The sequence below is a fragment of the Saccopteryx bilineata genome, chromosome 6 (genome assembly GCF_036850765.1).
Source record: "Saccopteryx bilineata isolate mSacBil1 chromosome 6, mSacBil1_pri_phased_curated, whole genome shotgun sequence".
Taxonomy (NCBI): domain Eukaryota; kingdom Metazoa; phylum Chordata; class Mammalia; order Chiroptera; family Emballonuridae; genus Saccopteryx; species Saccopteryx bilineata.
In genome coordinates this window covers 106,414,453-106,429,803 of record NC_089495.1, presented here as the reverse complement: position 1 = coordinate 106,429,803, position 15,351 = coordinate 106,414,453, and the positions used below count along the sequence as shown (strand labels likewise).

Below are 15,351 nucleotides of genomic sequence, written 5' to 3'. Positions count from 1 at the left end.
CTCAAGAATTGACCATATGTTGGGCCACAAAGACAATATCAGCAAATTTAGAAAAATTGAAATTGTACCAAGCATATTTTCTGATCATAAAGCCTTGAAACTAGAATTCAACTGCAAAAAAGAGGGGGAAAAACCCACAAAAATGTGGAAACTAAACAACATACTTCTAAAAAATGAATGGGTCAAAGAAGAAATAAGTGCAGAAATCAAAAGATATATACAGACAAATGAAAATGAAAATACGACATATCAGAATCTCTGGGATGCAGCAAAAGCAGTAATAAGAGGAAAGTTCATATCACTTCAGGCCTATATGAACAAACAAGAGAGAGCCGAAGTAAACCACTTAACTTCACACCTTAAGGAACTAGAAAAAGAAGAACAAAGACAACCCAAAACCAGCCGAAGAAAGGAGATAATAAAAATCAGAGCAGAAATAAATGAAATAGAGAACAGAAAAACTATAGAAAAAATCAATAAAACAAGGAGCTGGTTCTTTGAAAAGATCAACAAAATTGACAAACCCTTGGCAAGACTCACCAAGGAAAAAAGACACAGGACTCAAATAAATAAAATCCAAAATGAAAGAGGAGAGATCACCACAGACATCATAGAAATACAAAGAATTATTGTAGAATACTATGAAAAATTATATGCCACCAAATACAACAACCTAGAAGAAATGGATAAATTCCTAGAACAATACAACCTTCCTAGACTGAGTCATGAAGAAGCAGAAAGCCTAAACAGACCAATCAGCAGGGAGGAAATAGAAAAAACTATTAAAAATCTCCCCAAAAATAAAAGTCCAGGCCCAGACGGTTATACTAGTGAATTCTATCAAACATTCAAAGAAGACTTGGTTCCTATTCTACTCAAAGTCTTCCAAAAAATTGAAGAAGAAGCAATACTTCCAAACACATTTTATGAGGCCAACATAACCCTCATACCAAAACCTGGCAAGGATGGCACAAAGAAAGAAAACTACAGACCAATATCTCTAATGAATACAGATGCTAAAACACTAAACAAAATACTGGCAAACCGAATACAACAACATATTAAAAAAAATAATACATCATGATCAAGTGGGATTCATCCCAGAATCTCAAGGATGGTTCAACATACGCAAAACGGTTAACGTAATACACCATATCAACAAAACAAAGAACAAAAACCACATGATCTTATCAATAGATGCAGAAAAGGCTTTTGATAAAATACAACACAATTTTATGTTTAAGACTCTCAACAAAATGGGTATAGAAGGAAAATATCTCAACATGATAAAGGCCATATATGATAAACCATCAGCCAACATCCTATTAAACGGCATAAAACTGAGGACTTTCTACCTTAAATCAGGAACAAGACAGGGTTGTCCACTCTCTCCACTCTTATTCAACGTGGTGCTAGAAGTTCTGGCTAGAGCAATCAGACAAGACAAAGAAATAAAAGGCATCCATATCGGAAAAGAAGAAGTAAAGCTATCACTTTTTGCTGATGATATGATCCTATACATCGAAAACCCGAAGGACTCCACAAAAAGATTATTAGAAACAATAAACCAATACAGTAAGGTCGCAGGATACAAAATTAACATACAAAAGTCCATAGCCTTTCTATATGCCAACAATGAAATATTAGAAAACGAACTCAAAAAAATAATCCCCTTCACGATTGCAACAAAAAAAATAAAATACCTAGGAATAAACATAACAAAGAACGTAAAGGACCTATATAATGAAAATTACAAAGCATTGTTAAGGGAAATCGAAAAAGATACAATGAGATGGAAAAATATTCCTTGTTCTTGGATAGGAAGAATAAATATAATCAAAATGGCCATATTACCCAAAGCAATATACAAATTTAATGCAATTCCCATCAAAATCCCTATGAGATTTTTTAAAGAAATGGAACAAAAAATCATCAGATTTATATGGAACTATAAAAAACCCCGAATAGCCAAAACAATCCTAAGGAAAAAGAATGAAGCTGGGGGCATTACAATACCTGACTTTAAACTATATTATAGGGCCACGATAATCAAAACAGCATGGTATTGGCAGAAAAATAGACACTCAGACCAATGGAACAGAATAGAAAGCCCAGAAATAAAACCACATATATATGGTCAAATAATCTTTGATAAAGGGGCCAACAACACACAATGGAGAAAAGAAAGCCTCTTCAACAAATGGTGTTGGGAAAACTGGAAAGCCACATGCAAAAGAATGAAACTCGACTACAGCCTGTCCCCGTGTACTAAAATTAATTCAAAATGGATCAAAGACCTAAATATAAGACCTGAAACAATAAAGTACATAGAAGAAGACATAGGTACTAAAATCATGGACCTGGGTTTTAAAGAACATTTTATGAACTTGAGAAGTGAAGGCAAAGATAAATGAATGGGACTACATCAGAATTAAAAGTTTTTGCTCAGCAAGAGAAACTGATATCAAAATAAACAGACAGCCAACTATATGGGAACTGATATTTTCAAACGACAGCTCAGATAAGGGCCTAATATCCAAAATTTACAAAGAACTCATAAAACTCAACAACAATCAAACAAGCAATCCAATAAAAAAATGGGAAGAGGACATGAACAGACACTTCTCCCAGGAAGAGATACAAATGGCCAACAGATATATGAAAAGATGCTCAGCTTCATTAGTTATTAGAGAAATGCAAATCAAAACTACAATGAGATACCACCTCACCCCTGTTAGATTAGCTATTATCAACAAGACGGGTAATAGCAAATGTTGGAGAGGCTGTGGAGAAAAAGGAACCCTCATTCACTGTTGGTGGGACTGTAAAGTAGTACAACCATTATGGAGGAAAGTATGGTGGTTCCTCAAAAAACTGCAAATAGAACTACCTTATGACCCAGCAATCCCTCTACTGGGTATATACCCCAAAACCTCAGAAACATTGATACGTGAAGACACATGTAGCCCCATGTTCATTGCAGCACTGTTCACAGTGGCCAAGACATGGAAACAACCAAAAAGCCCTTCAATAGAAGACTGGATAAAGAAGATGTGGCACATATACACTATGGAATACTACTCAGCCATAAGAAATGATGACATCAGATCATTTACAGCAAAATGGTGGGATCTTGATAACATTATAAGGAGTGAAATAAGTAAATCAGAAAAAAACAAGAACTACATGATTCCATACATTGGTGGAACATAAAAATGAGACTAAGAGACATGGACAAGAGTGTGGTGGTTACCAAGGGTGGGGGGGGAGGGAGGACATGGGAGGGAGGGAGGGAGAGAGTTAGGGGGAGGGGGAGGGGCACAGAGAACTAGATAGAGGGTGACGGAGGACAATCTGACTTTGGGCGAGGGGTTTGCAACATAATTTGATGACAAAATAACCTAGACATGTTTTCTTTGAATATATGTACCCTGATTTATTAATGTCATCCCATTACCATTAATAAAAATTTATTAAAAAAAAAAAAAAAAAAAAAAAAAAAAAAAGAGGAAACTGGTCAAACCAAAGGGGAAAAAAAAAAAAAGTTTTCTTCAGGCCCTAGTTGGCTCAATGGTAGAGCACTGGCCTGGTGTGGGAAGTTCCAGGTTTGATTCCCAGTCAGAACACACAAGAGAAGCAACCATTTGCTTCCCCCTTCCTCTTCTCTCTCTCTCTCTTCTCCTCCCCCAGCCACAGCTCAAATGGTTCAGGTAAGTTGGCCCTGGGTGCTGAAGATGGCTCCATGGCCTCTGCCTCAGGTGCTAAAAAACAGTTTGGTTGACAAGCAATGGAGCAAAGGCCTCTGTCTCTCTGCCTCCCTGCCTCTCACTTAAAAAAAAAATTTCTTCAAAGTTAGTATTCAATCTTTAATGAAGGAGTTTAGAACAGGCCTCCTCAAGATGTGCTACTTTGGCATGTGAATTATTTTGGCTGAAGGCAATCAAGAGCCTGCAGGCTCATGAGAAACTTTTACCTCATCCTTAAAGAATTTAAAATAGGGGCCTTGCCCATAACAGAAATTATCACCAGAAATACTCTTATGACCATTCTATAGGGCAGGGCAAATTTCTAACTACTGAACATTTGCTCTTACCATCCTGCAATGACCTTCCTCCCCTCTGAAGCCCCACGGGGCCTTAAGGCATCCTTAGCTGAGAATATCATATATACCTCATTTTCCCTTTCTGTCTCTGAAACTCTCATGGATGTGTGTATGTAATTAAATTTGATTATCTTCTTTTGTTAACATGTCTCATTTCTATTTGATAATTAGACCAGCTGAAAGAACATGAAAGGGCAGAGTAAAGTTTTTAGCTTCTTTACACTAACACACCTGGCTTTTTACATTTTTTTTTTTTTCTGAAGAAAGAAGCAGGGAGGCAGAGAGACAGACTCCCACATGTGCCTGACCAGGATCCACCCAGCATGCTCACTAGGGGGCAATGCTCTGCCCATCTAGGGTGTTGCTCCATTGCAATTGGAGCCATTCTAGCACCTGAGGCTGAGGCCATAGAGCCATCCTCAGTGTCCGGGCCAACTTTGCTCCCATGGAGCCTTGGCTGTGTGAGGGAAAGAGAGAGATAGAGAGAAAGGAGAGGGGGAAGGGTGGAGAAACAGATGGGTGCTTCTCCTGTGTGCCCTGGCCGGGAATCGAATCTGGGACATCCACACACCAGGCCAATGCTCTACCACTGAGCAAACCGGCCAGGGCCCTACATGGATTTTTTTAAAGTCTCAAATTTTTAAACATTTGCTTCTAATCTGTCTCTTAAAGACAAATTATATCTGCAAAGAAATAAAAAGAAATCAAAAACACCTGACAGCCTGAAAATCTTCTACTTAAACAAAATGCTAAGCTATCAAGAAATAAAATGAACAAAGAACTTCAAAACCATGAAGAAAATATAGAGCTTTCTCAAAGTCATTAATGAAATGTAGAGTCAGGGTGGGCGTCAGGAGAGTGGTTGACAAATAGGGAATAAAACTGCATAACATTCATAACATTATTAGGAATTAGAAAGGAAAACTATTCCAAGAGATATCATTTTATCATAAAAAGTAAATTCCTTGTGTACACACATACCTTACACCCTTCAAAAAAATTAACTTAAAATGGATCACAGACCTAAATGTAAAATGCAAAACTACAAAACTTCAAAAGATGGCACAGCCTGACCAGGCAGTGGTGCAGTGGATAGAGCATCGGACTGGGATGTAGAGGACCCAGGTTCAAAACCCTGAGGTTGCCAGCTTGAAAGCGGGTTCATCTAGTTTGAGCAAAGCTCACCAGCTTGGACCTAAGGTCGCTGGCTTGAGCAAGGGGTTACTCAGTCTGCTGAAGGCCCCGGGTCAAGGCACATATGAGAAAGTAATCAATGAACAACTAAGGTGTCGTAACGCGCAATGAAAAACTAATGATTGATGCTTCTCATCTCTCCGTTCTTGTCTGTCTGTCCCTGTCTATCCCTCTCTCTGACTCTCTCTGTGAAGAAAAAAAAAAAAGATAGCACAGAAGAATGACCATGGATATGACCTTGACTTTCTGGATACAACACCAAAGGCATGAACCATGAAAGAAATCAATAATAAGATGGACTTCATTAAATTAAAAACTGTACTGCAAAAGATAATGTCAAGAGAATGAGAAGACAAGCCATAGACTGGGAAAAAAATATTTGCAAAAGACATATCTGATGAAAAACTGTCGCCCAAAATATATGGAGAACTCTTGAAACTCAACAATGAAACAAACAACCTGACTAAAATACGGGCCAAAGACCTTAATACCTCACCAAAGAAGATACAGAGAGGGCAAATGAAAGGATGCACCACACCATTTGCCATCAGGGGAATGCAAATGAAAACAACAAGATACTACTACATGCCTAGTAGAATGGCCCAAACCCAGAACACTGACAACACCAAATGCTGGGGAGGATGCAGAGCAGCAGGAACCCTTCTTCGCTAGTGAGAATGCAAAATGGTGTGACAGCTGTGTAGGAAGGCAGTTTGGTGACTTCTTACAACACTATCCATACTTTTAGCACACAATCCAGCAATCAATCATGCTCCTCGGTGTTTACCCCCAAAGTTTGAAAACTTATGTCCACATAAAATCTGCACACAGATGTTCATAGCAGCTTCATTCATGACTGCCATAACTTTATGGAAGTAACCAACAGGTCCTTCAGTAGGTGAATGGATAAATGAACTGCGGTACATCTAGACACTAGAATCTAATTCAATGCTAAAAAGAATGAGCTATTAAGCCAAGAAAAGACATAAGGAAACCTTAAACACATAAAGCTAAGTCAGTGATTTCCAACCTTTTTCATCTCATGGCACACATAAACTAATTACTAAAATCTGTGGCACACCAAAAAATGTATTTTTTGCCAATTTAACAACACACACAAAAAAATAGGTATAATTTTGATTCACTCAAACCAGACAGCTTTTATTGTGTTGGCTGTTGTCATTTTTTTTGTTTTGTTTTTTTGTACTTTTCCGAAGCTGGAAACGGGGAGGCAGTCAGACAGACTCCCGCATGCGCCCGACCAGGATCCACCAAGGGCAACGCTCTGCCCATCTGGGGCGTTGCTCTGCGGCAATCAGAGCCATCCTAGCACCTGAGGCAGAGGCCACAGAGCCATCCTCAGCGCTCAGGCAAACCCTGCTCCAATGGAGCCCTGGCTGCGGGAGGGGAAGAGAGAGACAGAGAGGAAGGAGAGGGGGAGGGGTGGAGAAGCAGATGGGCGCCTCTCCTGTGTGCCCTGGCCGGGAATCGAATCCGGGACTCCTGCACGCCAGGCCGATGCTCTACCACTGACCCAACCGGCCAGGGCCTGTTGTCATTTTTTTTAACTAGAAAATCTAAAGGAAAAGAGGTCAGTATTGCACATTTTAAAAATTCTTGCAGGCCTCAGCCAATTGGCTCAGTGGTAAAGTGTGGGCCCAGTGTGTGGATGTCCCAGCTTCGATTCCCGGTCAGGGCACACAGGAGAAGCACTCATTTGCTTTTCCACCCCTCTCCCCCTCTTACTTCTCTCTCTTTCCCTCTCCTTCTCTCTCTCTCTCTTCCCCTCCTGCAGCCAAGGCTCGATTGGAGCAAGTTGGCCCCAGGTCCTGAGAATGGCTTCATAGCTTCTGCCTCACATGCTAAGAAGGGCTCATTTGCTGAGCAAGGGAGCAATGCCCCAGATGGGCACAGCATTGCCCCCTAGTGGCCTTGCTGGGTGGATTCTGGTTGGGGTGCATGCGGGAGTCTGTCTCTCTGCTTCTTCTCCTCTCACTGAATAAAAAATAAAAACAAAAATAAAAGAATAAAAATTATTGAGCTGAAAAGGATACACAGGGTATGATTCACTATATGACGTGCCAGGAAAGACGAAACTATGGAAGGTGTAGGGGTTGGGGAAGAATGAGTAAGTGGAGCACAGAGAATTTGTAGTCCCATGAAAATACTGTACATGATACCATAATGATGGATACATGTCATTATACATTTGTCCATAACCATAGAATGTACAACACCAAAAGTGAACCTTAAAGTAAACCACAGAGTTTGAGTAATCAATCATGATGTGTCAATGTTGGTTCAATAACTGTAACAAATGTAATACTCTGGGGGGAATGTGGATAATGGGAGAGGCTACTCATGTGCAGAGAGTATATGGGAAATCTGTGTACTTTATCCTCAACTTTGCTGTCAATCTAATAGTACTTTAAAAATTAAAATCTTAATTTAAAACTAGTAAATTCCCTAAATCCCTGTTAACATTCTTCAAATCAATCCCAATATTTGTAGGATAAAATCTGAACTCCCTTGCAAGTAACACGGGGGTTTTTTTTGTTTTTTTTTTAATGAACTGATTCCTTAAATGTTTTCAAACTCATCTTCAGTATCTTCCCTCTGAGACAGCACAGGGGCTTGGGTCAAGAATGGAGTGGACAGGGGGGCCAGGAAGCCAAGTAAGATCAGGTAGTCAGAGAAAACTTGATGATGAGCTAACAGAAAGATGTCAGCACCACTCCACTCCCTACTCAAAAAAGCAAAGGTAGCTGATTTTATTTCCCTCCTGCTTCTTTAAACTACTGAACTGCATGCGCAGTTGATCAAGGTTTGACCACTGTACAAGTTTCCTAGAGTGGCGACAGTGAGCAGTACGCAACCTTATCCCCACAGGGCAGGCATGGACATATTTACCAGGAACACAGCTGGAAAAGGAAGTCACCCAACCCTAAAATGGAAAATTCCAAAAGTCTGCCTTTTTAAAAAAGCCCACCTTTTTGCACAAGCCTGCTTTGTCCCCAGCATATAAAAGCAGGCAGAGTCAGTCCCTGCCACCGCCACCGGTCAGTTCGGAGGACTTACTTTCCTCTGTGCTGCCTCCCTTGTCCTCAAGCATAGGCTTAATAAAATCTGTCTAGAAATTTCTCTGGGGGTTCCTTTCCATTTCTAGCTTGGGGAACCCAAGAACCCCAATGACCGTAACACCTCCAGCCAATGTCACCTTCTGACATATGAAACACAAATTCTCACTCCTCCAACCTTCTCATTTGGAGTCCCTTGGCCTAGCAAATACAGAAGACAGAGTACTCTGTGACCTGACCGCTGTCTGCCCTGCAAGCTGGACCTGGGCCAGAATGGAAGTGGCTTTCTGCAATCCCCCACTTAGAGACTGCCTGTGCCTGATGATAAACTCATATTCATTCTGACATAGATAACCCTCCCTCCCCTGCCTCCTGCTATGTGCTGGTTCCTGGAACAGGTTCTTGTCCTGACCTGGTCAAGCATGTAAAGTAATTTTTGTACCTGGCAGCATTCACGTACTTGTACGCATGACTACCCACTCCTTTATCTAATTCTCTGGTACCTGCCAAGTAGCGAGAACATCCATTTTGTACTATAGTTGCCCAAGACACACCTCATATGTAAGTTTCTCTTAATAAACTCTATTAATTACCAGACTGAGTGGCCAGCTTCTGTCTTTGGTCTTTCCCTGCTTTTCACTTGCAGAGGTATATTTCAGTCTCAGGGTTTTTCCATAGGGTCTGTGTGTACGAACAGTAAATATCTATTCATTTTTCAGGTTTCAGTGCAAACGCAACCTAGCCTGTGAATCCTTCCCTCACTTCTCCATTTAGTTAGAGCCTGCCCCTCAGTTTTTGGTCTCTTTGTATTTTGTACTTGACTCTACCATTTAATTATATCTTAATTGTTTAAACGCCTACTTTTTGTCCCCGTTAGAAAGTAAAGACTACGTCTTTTCTTTTTGTATCTCACTGCCGAGAACACAACTTCATCCATAGTAAAGGCATCAAAAATGAAAAAGAGGATGGTTAAGAATGACCTTCTAAGAGTACTGTAGGAATTTAAGGATTTACAAAGTCTTTCTGTGGAAAATCTGAAGCAACCGTTTAGCAGAATTATTGGCAAGTTGGAAACTTCTTTAAGCTTTTGCAGAATGCAATTACAATTCTATAAGAAGAAAAGAACCCTTATGCTTAAAAAAGATTGAAGGAAAGCACCAAAATGTTAAAAGTGAAGCTGTTAGAATGTTGAGAAGCCAAGGGTAAATTTTCCCCTTTTCTTCTGTTTTCAAATACGTATGTCTTAAATGCTCAACTTAACCTACACTATTTTCCATAATGACGCTGGCCCCCTAAAAATTAATGACAACATAAACTTCCAAATCTGCAAACCAAAATGGTGAGAACTATGCCACTCCACACATGGAAGAAAATGATGAGAACATAGCGCCCTGCCACCCTAAGGGTGGAAGAAAGAAAAGATGCAGGCTGGGTATACTTCTAATACACTGGCTCATATGATTATTCTTACAATATATTCTTAACCTATATATCTCTTTTGAGATCCAAAAAAAGAGACTACTCAACAACAGCATTCATAGATTACCTATCACAATAGTAGATGCTAAAGGTTATACTAGGTAAAACAAGGCACGGTCTCTATCTTAAGTAATTTACAGTTTGGTGGGAGAGGGGGAAAGCTAGCTAAATCAAATGTGAATAGAATACAAGTGAGTGATAAATTCTGTAGTATAAATAATAATCTAATTGGCTAAATCAACATATAAATACCTTTAATACCTGCTAAACATGGTACAATCAGAGATGGTAACTGTTCTATTTTTAGATTGGAAAGAAGAGCTGTTAGAACTAGGAGTTACAAATATTACACTACACCATAAAGATATGTTGCAAACCATAAGGGTTTTTGTTTATTTGTTTGTTTTTAGAGAGAGACAGACAGACGGACATGAAGGGAGAGAGATGAGAAGCATCAACTCATAGTTGTGGCACTTTAGTTGTTCATTGATTACATTGTCATCTGTGTGGGGGAAGGGTTCCATCTGAGCCAGTGACTCCTTAATCAAGCCAGCGACCTTGGGCTTCAAGCCAGCATCCTTTGGGCTTAAGCCAGCGACCATGGGATCATGCTTATGATCCCATGCTCAAGCCAGCAACCTAGTACTCAAGCTGGTGAGCCCATGCTCAAGCTGATGACCTTGGGGTTTTGAACCTGGGTCCTCAATGTCCCAGATCGAAGCTCTATCCACTGCGCCACCACCCAGTCAGGTACAAAGTGTAAGGTTTCTGAGTTTGTTTTTAAGTGTCACAGAAACTGGACAATAAAATCAAAGTTTATACCATAGCTTTTCTAAATGATTCAAATTATCTAAGGAAAAAAAATATATACCTGAGAATTTTGTCTTTGGGCTTCTAGTGCTGGGAAGAGCTCCATCCAGAGACTGAGTAAGGTAAAAAGGTTGACTTTAGAAAGCCTTGGTATTTGACCTATAAAAGAAAGGGCAGACACTTTAAAATGCTGCTCATGATGAAAACAATAGCTAAGCTCCATGCCACTTGGGTGCTGCAGCTTTAGCTCAGCTGCTTTAGCAGGAGGAAGAGATAAAGGATAAGAGGACAGGAGAATCAAAGCGCTTTCTTAACCAAAAACTGGCCACCACCTCACTTGCAGTGAACTCCTCCAGCACTTTGCAAAGTTGGGGCCTCTTTCTCCAGAAAGAGGCTAGAGTGGGAGGGGGGAAGGTACTAGCTACGGAAACAATCCAAAGGAAGTTATGAAAAGTCCTTGCACCTACTGTCATCTTGGTATTGCAGCAATGGCAGTGGTTACAACACAGTAGTGAAAATGCGGTGATCTTTGAGGGTAAAGCAGTTGGAATATAGAAAAATGTGGCATGTGGTTAACTGGAAGTCAAGTCAAAAGAATGGTTTGTCATTCCCAAAGATCCCAGGTCTAGGTTCAGGGAGGAAAAGTAAACGGGGGGGGGGGGGGGGGGGGGATGAAGGAGCGACAGCAAAAGCAGGTTCATCCAAGGCCAAGGGATCCCACTTACCGAAGCAGGGACGCGCCCAGGAGAGGAGACATCTAGGGGCAGAAAGGCAAGAGAAGGGGAAGGGAGGGAACCTGGAGCAGAGCAGCTGCACAGACACAGGGCATAGCAAAACGCCGCTGCGGTGGGAGCAGGCCGAGGCACTCACCCGTCATGCTATCAGTCTGGGTGCTCACTGACCGCCCGGTCCCCGCGCTCTCCAGATTTTGCATCTGCCCTGCTTCTTTCATCCCAAACCTAGCGGCCTCTGCAGCCCAGAACATCTCTCGCTGTCAGGCATGATCTTCGTCCCAGATGCCTCACCTCCCGCCTCCTCCCAAGTGCTGTACAGCAAGAGCCAAGTGGGCGCGATCTGATGACGTAGAGCCCGCCCGCCACTCCTGGGCACTTTGTGTGACGTCATAGCAAGCTGGGGCGTCGCGGCGCAGGGATACCCCTCCACGGCCGACCTGGTGCGTGGGAAGCACTATGTCAGAAATTATTTGAGGCAGGATTTTTTTGGCTATCTTAGGTGTTTGGCCGTCTTCCTTGGTTATGCTGAAGTAAGGTTGTTTGAAGATGTCCCAGGTTGCGCAGTCTGACTGGGTGATGAGGGCAGCTCAGACTTGGGAGTTTGGATCAGAGAGGGAAGAGAAATGGAACCCTGCCTTGCCTGACAGTCATGGTCAAGATCTTAGAGAATCTCCCAGAAAGGGAGAGGAGGGCTGAGAGCTGGGAAGTCAGGTCTTGTTGACACCGGATATTGGCGGTTGCTGGGGAGCTTAGTGCCAGGACCACCATAAGGATGCTGTGCTTTGTGGGCCCTGGAATAGAGGACACCTTAAGGGCTTCTGGTGGCCAACTGGGCCCTAATTTTTTTTTTTTACTTTTATTTTTACATTTTATTTATTCTTTTTTTTTTTTTTTTCTGCATTTTTCTGAAGCTGGAAACAGGGAGAGACAGTCAGACAGACTCCCGCATGCGCCTGACCGGGATCCACCCGGCACGCCCACCATGGGGCGACGCTCTGCCCCTCCCGGGCGGGCGTCGCTCTGCCTGGACCAGAGCCACTCTAGCGCCTGGGGCAGAGGCCACAGAGCCATCCCCAGCGTCTGGGCCATCTTTGCTCCAATGGAGCCTTGGCTGTGGGAGGGGAAGAGACAGAGAGGAAGGAGGGGAGGGGAGGGGGTGGAGAAGCAAATGGGCACTTCTCCTATGTGCCCTGGCCGGGAATCGAACCCAGGTCCTCTGCATGCTAGGCCGAAGCTCTACCACTGAGCCAACCGGCCAGGGCTATTTATTCACTTTTAGAGAGAGAGAGAGAAGGGAGAGGAGCAAAAAGCATCAACTCCCATATGTGCCTTGACCAGGCAAGTGTAAGGTTTCGAACCAGCTACCTCAGCATTCCAGGTCGATACTTTATCCACTGCGCCACCACAGGTCAGGTGGGCCCAAATTTTAAAAGCAGAGCCTAGCAGCGTTTCTAAACAGGAGCCTCTCCTACAGTGGCATTTTGGGGAGAAGCCTGCACTGAACTACCTGCCTACCTAAACTGTGTTCCTGCCATCTGAATCAACCCTCATAAGGAGTTCCTGGAATTGTGTTTCAACCAATAGGATTGAGACTTTCCCCATCACTTGGGAGTGGTGCAGCTATAACCCTCATTAGCATTTTCATTGGCCAATCGCATAGTGCTTTTTTGGGGACAATTAAACTGCAGGACTTGAAGTCTAATTTTTGCATTCATGGACCAGGGGAAGGGATTTCTGTCTATACAAATCAGCTCCCCTCTGACTCTGAGAGTGCAGTTTTTCTTTCCACCAAAGACTGAAGACTGGGTTTCCCCAGCTGAAGTGGAAACACCTAATCATCATGCTGCTTTATAATTGAGCTATAACACTACTGAGCTGTTCCACAGCTGTGCTGTACTGCAGTTGAGCTGTTTGTACTGAATAGTTTCCTTCCTCACCACACCTCAAATTGGGGATTCCTGTTGGCAACAAAAACTATTGGTTGACAGCTTCTTATTAAACATATAAAGACATTAAGAGGTGTAACAGATTTTGAGAAGAGTGATGGTAGGACAAGGTAGCAAGTGGCCCCTGGAAAATCTGAGAAGTACCTGACATTGCAGATTTGTGCCCAATGCATTTTATTTTATAAGTGTCCCAGGAATGACCCAAAATGATAACCCTCTCTCTGTCCCTGTGACTCAGCCCAGTTTCCATCACCAACTCATTCTGTTATCACAACTTGAAATACTGACAAGAAGACACAAAAACTGATTTTTGAAAGCAAAAGCTGAATGTTATTAAAGTACATTATGTTGTAAAGGACTGAAGTGAGAATCTTCAGTGTTGAAGGGTATGGCTATGGTTCATTCTTACTACTGTATAGAATTTTATTGTAGCTATATACCATAATTTATTTATTCATATTTGAGCTAAAAGACATGTGGACCATCTCTAGCTTTATGCTATGGCAAACAATACTGCTATAAATATTTCTTTGTATGTTTCCATATGTTCTAATGAAAGAGTTTCTTTAGAGACTATACTAAGGAGTAGAATTATTGTGTTGTTACTATCAATATGCCAGATAATGCTAAAATGTTTTTCAAAGAGATTAGATCAATTTACAAAGCTCTATATCCCCACTAATTCTTGGTATTGTCAAGCTTTTAATGTTCACCAGTCTGGGTGGCATAAAATGGTATCTGTGGTTTTGATTTTCCCTGGTTTTAAATAAATTAAAAATTAAATTTATTGAGGTGACATTAGTAAGTAAAATTATATAGGTTTCAAGTGTACAATTCTATAAGATATTTGTATATTACATTGTATGTTTACTACCCACCTGATATTTACTTTGGTTGAACATCTTGTCATATGTTGGTTGCTCATACATGTGTCTCCTCTATGAAATGCCCATAACCATTTTTCTATATGGTCATTTCTTATTTCTTATTCACTTTAAAGCATTCTTTATACACTACTCACAAAAATTAGAGGATCAGGGAACTTGCAGATACTCCAGTACTTTAGCCTTTTGTATAGTGCATTTTCACCAATGAAGTAGAAGTTGGTTTTGCGTCTCATTTGCATAATTGAACAACTATCTTTGACTTGTTTGCTTTTCTGATGTTCTTGTTTAATAAAAAAAATCAAATGTTTCTTTTTTTTATCACTTCGTATTCATTTTGAAATACCCCCTAGTTTTTATTAACAGTATATATTCTGGATATTTGTTCTCATTTGGGAGTGTACATGATAAATATCTCTCCCCATTTGCCACTTGCTTTTTCACTTACTTTTTATGTCTCTCACAATTCTTTATTTTAAAATGCCAAAATAGCAATGGTTTTCTTTAATGGGGTTTATATCTTTGTATCTTTTAATAAATTTTTCCGATCCAATGTTACAAAGATATTCTTTAATATTTTCATTAAAAGTCATAAAGTTGTCCTGTCATATTTATATCCTTGTGCATGTGGAATTCATTTTTGTGGGTAGTATGAGGTAGGGATTCTGTTTCATTTTCCATTTGGATAATCAGTTGTCCCAGTACTATTTCCTCATTGATCTTAAATGTCACCTATGTCAAATATCAAAGTTCCATATATATACAAATCTGTTTCTGAGCTTTAAGTTGCACATTATTGGTTTTTTACACCATCCCTTCAAAATATAACCTCTTCAGAAAAATACTGGATATATTTGACCCTTTAGTCTTTCCTGTAAGTCAGGGGTCCTCAAACTTTTTACACAGGGGGCCAGCTCACTGTCCCTCAGACCATTGGAGGGCTGGACTATAAAAAAAAATATGAACAAATCCCTATGCACACTGCACATATCTTATTTTAAAGTAAAAAAACAAAACAGGAACAAATACAATATTTAAAATAAAGAACAAGTAAATTTTTTTTATTAAATTTAATGCAGTGACATTGATAAATCAGGGTACATATGTTGAGAGAAAATATCTCTA

At 40.8% G+C, this 15,351-nt stretch overlaps 1 protein-coding gene across 4 annotated transcripts in view; it reads right to left on the bottom strand.

Moving 5' to 3' along the window:
- The window catches only part of CDADC1 (cytidine and dCMP deaminase domain containing 1), a 58,665-nt gene extending 46,937 nt beyond the window's left edge, over positions 1-11,728 (bottom strand). For 3 of the 4 annotated variants that reach the window (XM_066234184.1, XM_066234185.1, XM_066234183.1), the window contains exons 1-2: positions 11,533-11,728; positions 10,724-10,821 (exon numbers count right to left, since the gene is read on the bottom strand). In XM_066234184.1, coding sequence (XP_066090281.1) covers positions 10,724-10,821; positions 11,533-11,647 — 213 coding nt within the window. In that variant the 5' untranslated portion in view covers positions 11,648-11,728. Of the gene's footprint in view, positions 1-10,723; positions 10,822-11,387; positions 11,420-11,532 lie in introns of all 4 variants that reach the window. The other variant, XM_066234186.1, reaches the window with a different exon arrangement.
- Positions 11,729-15,351: the final 3,623 nt, after the last annotated feature.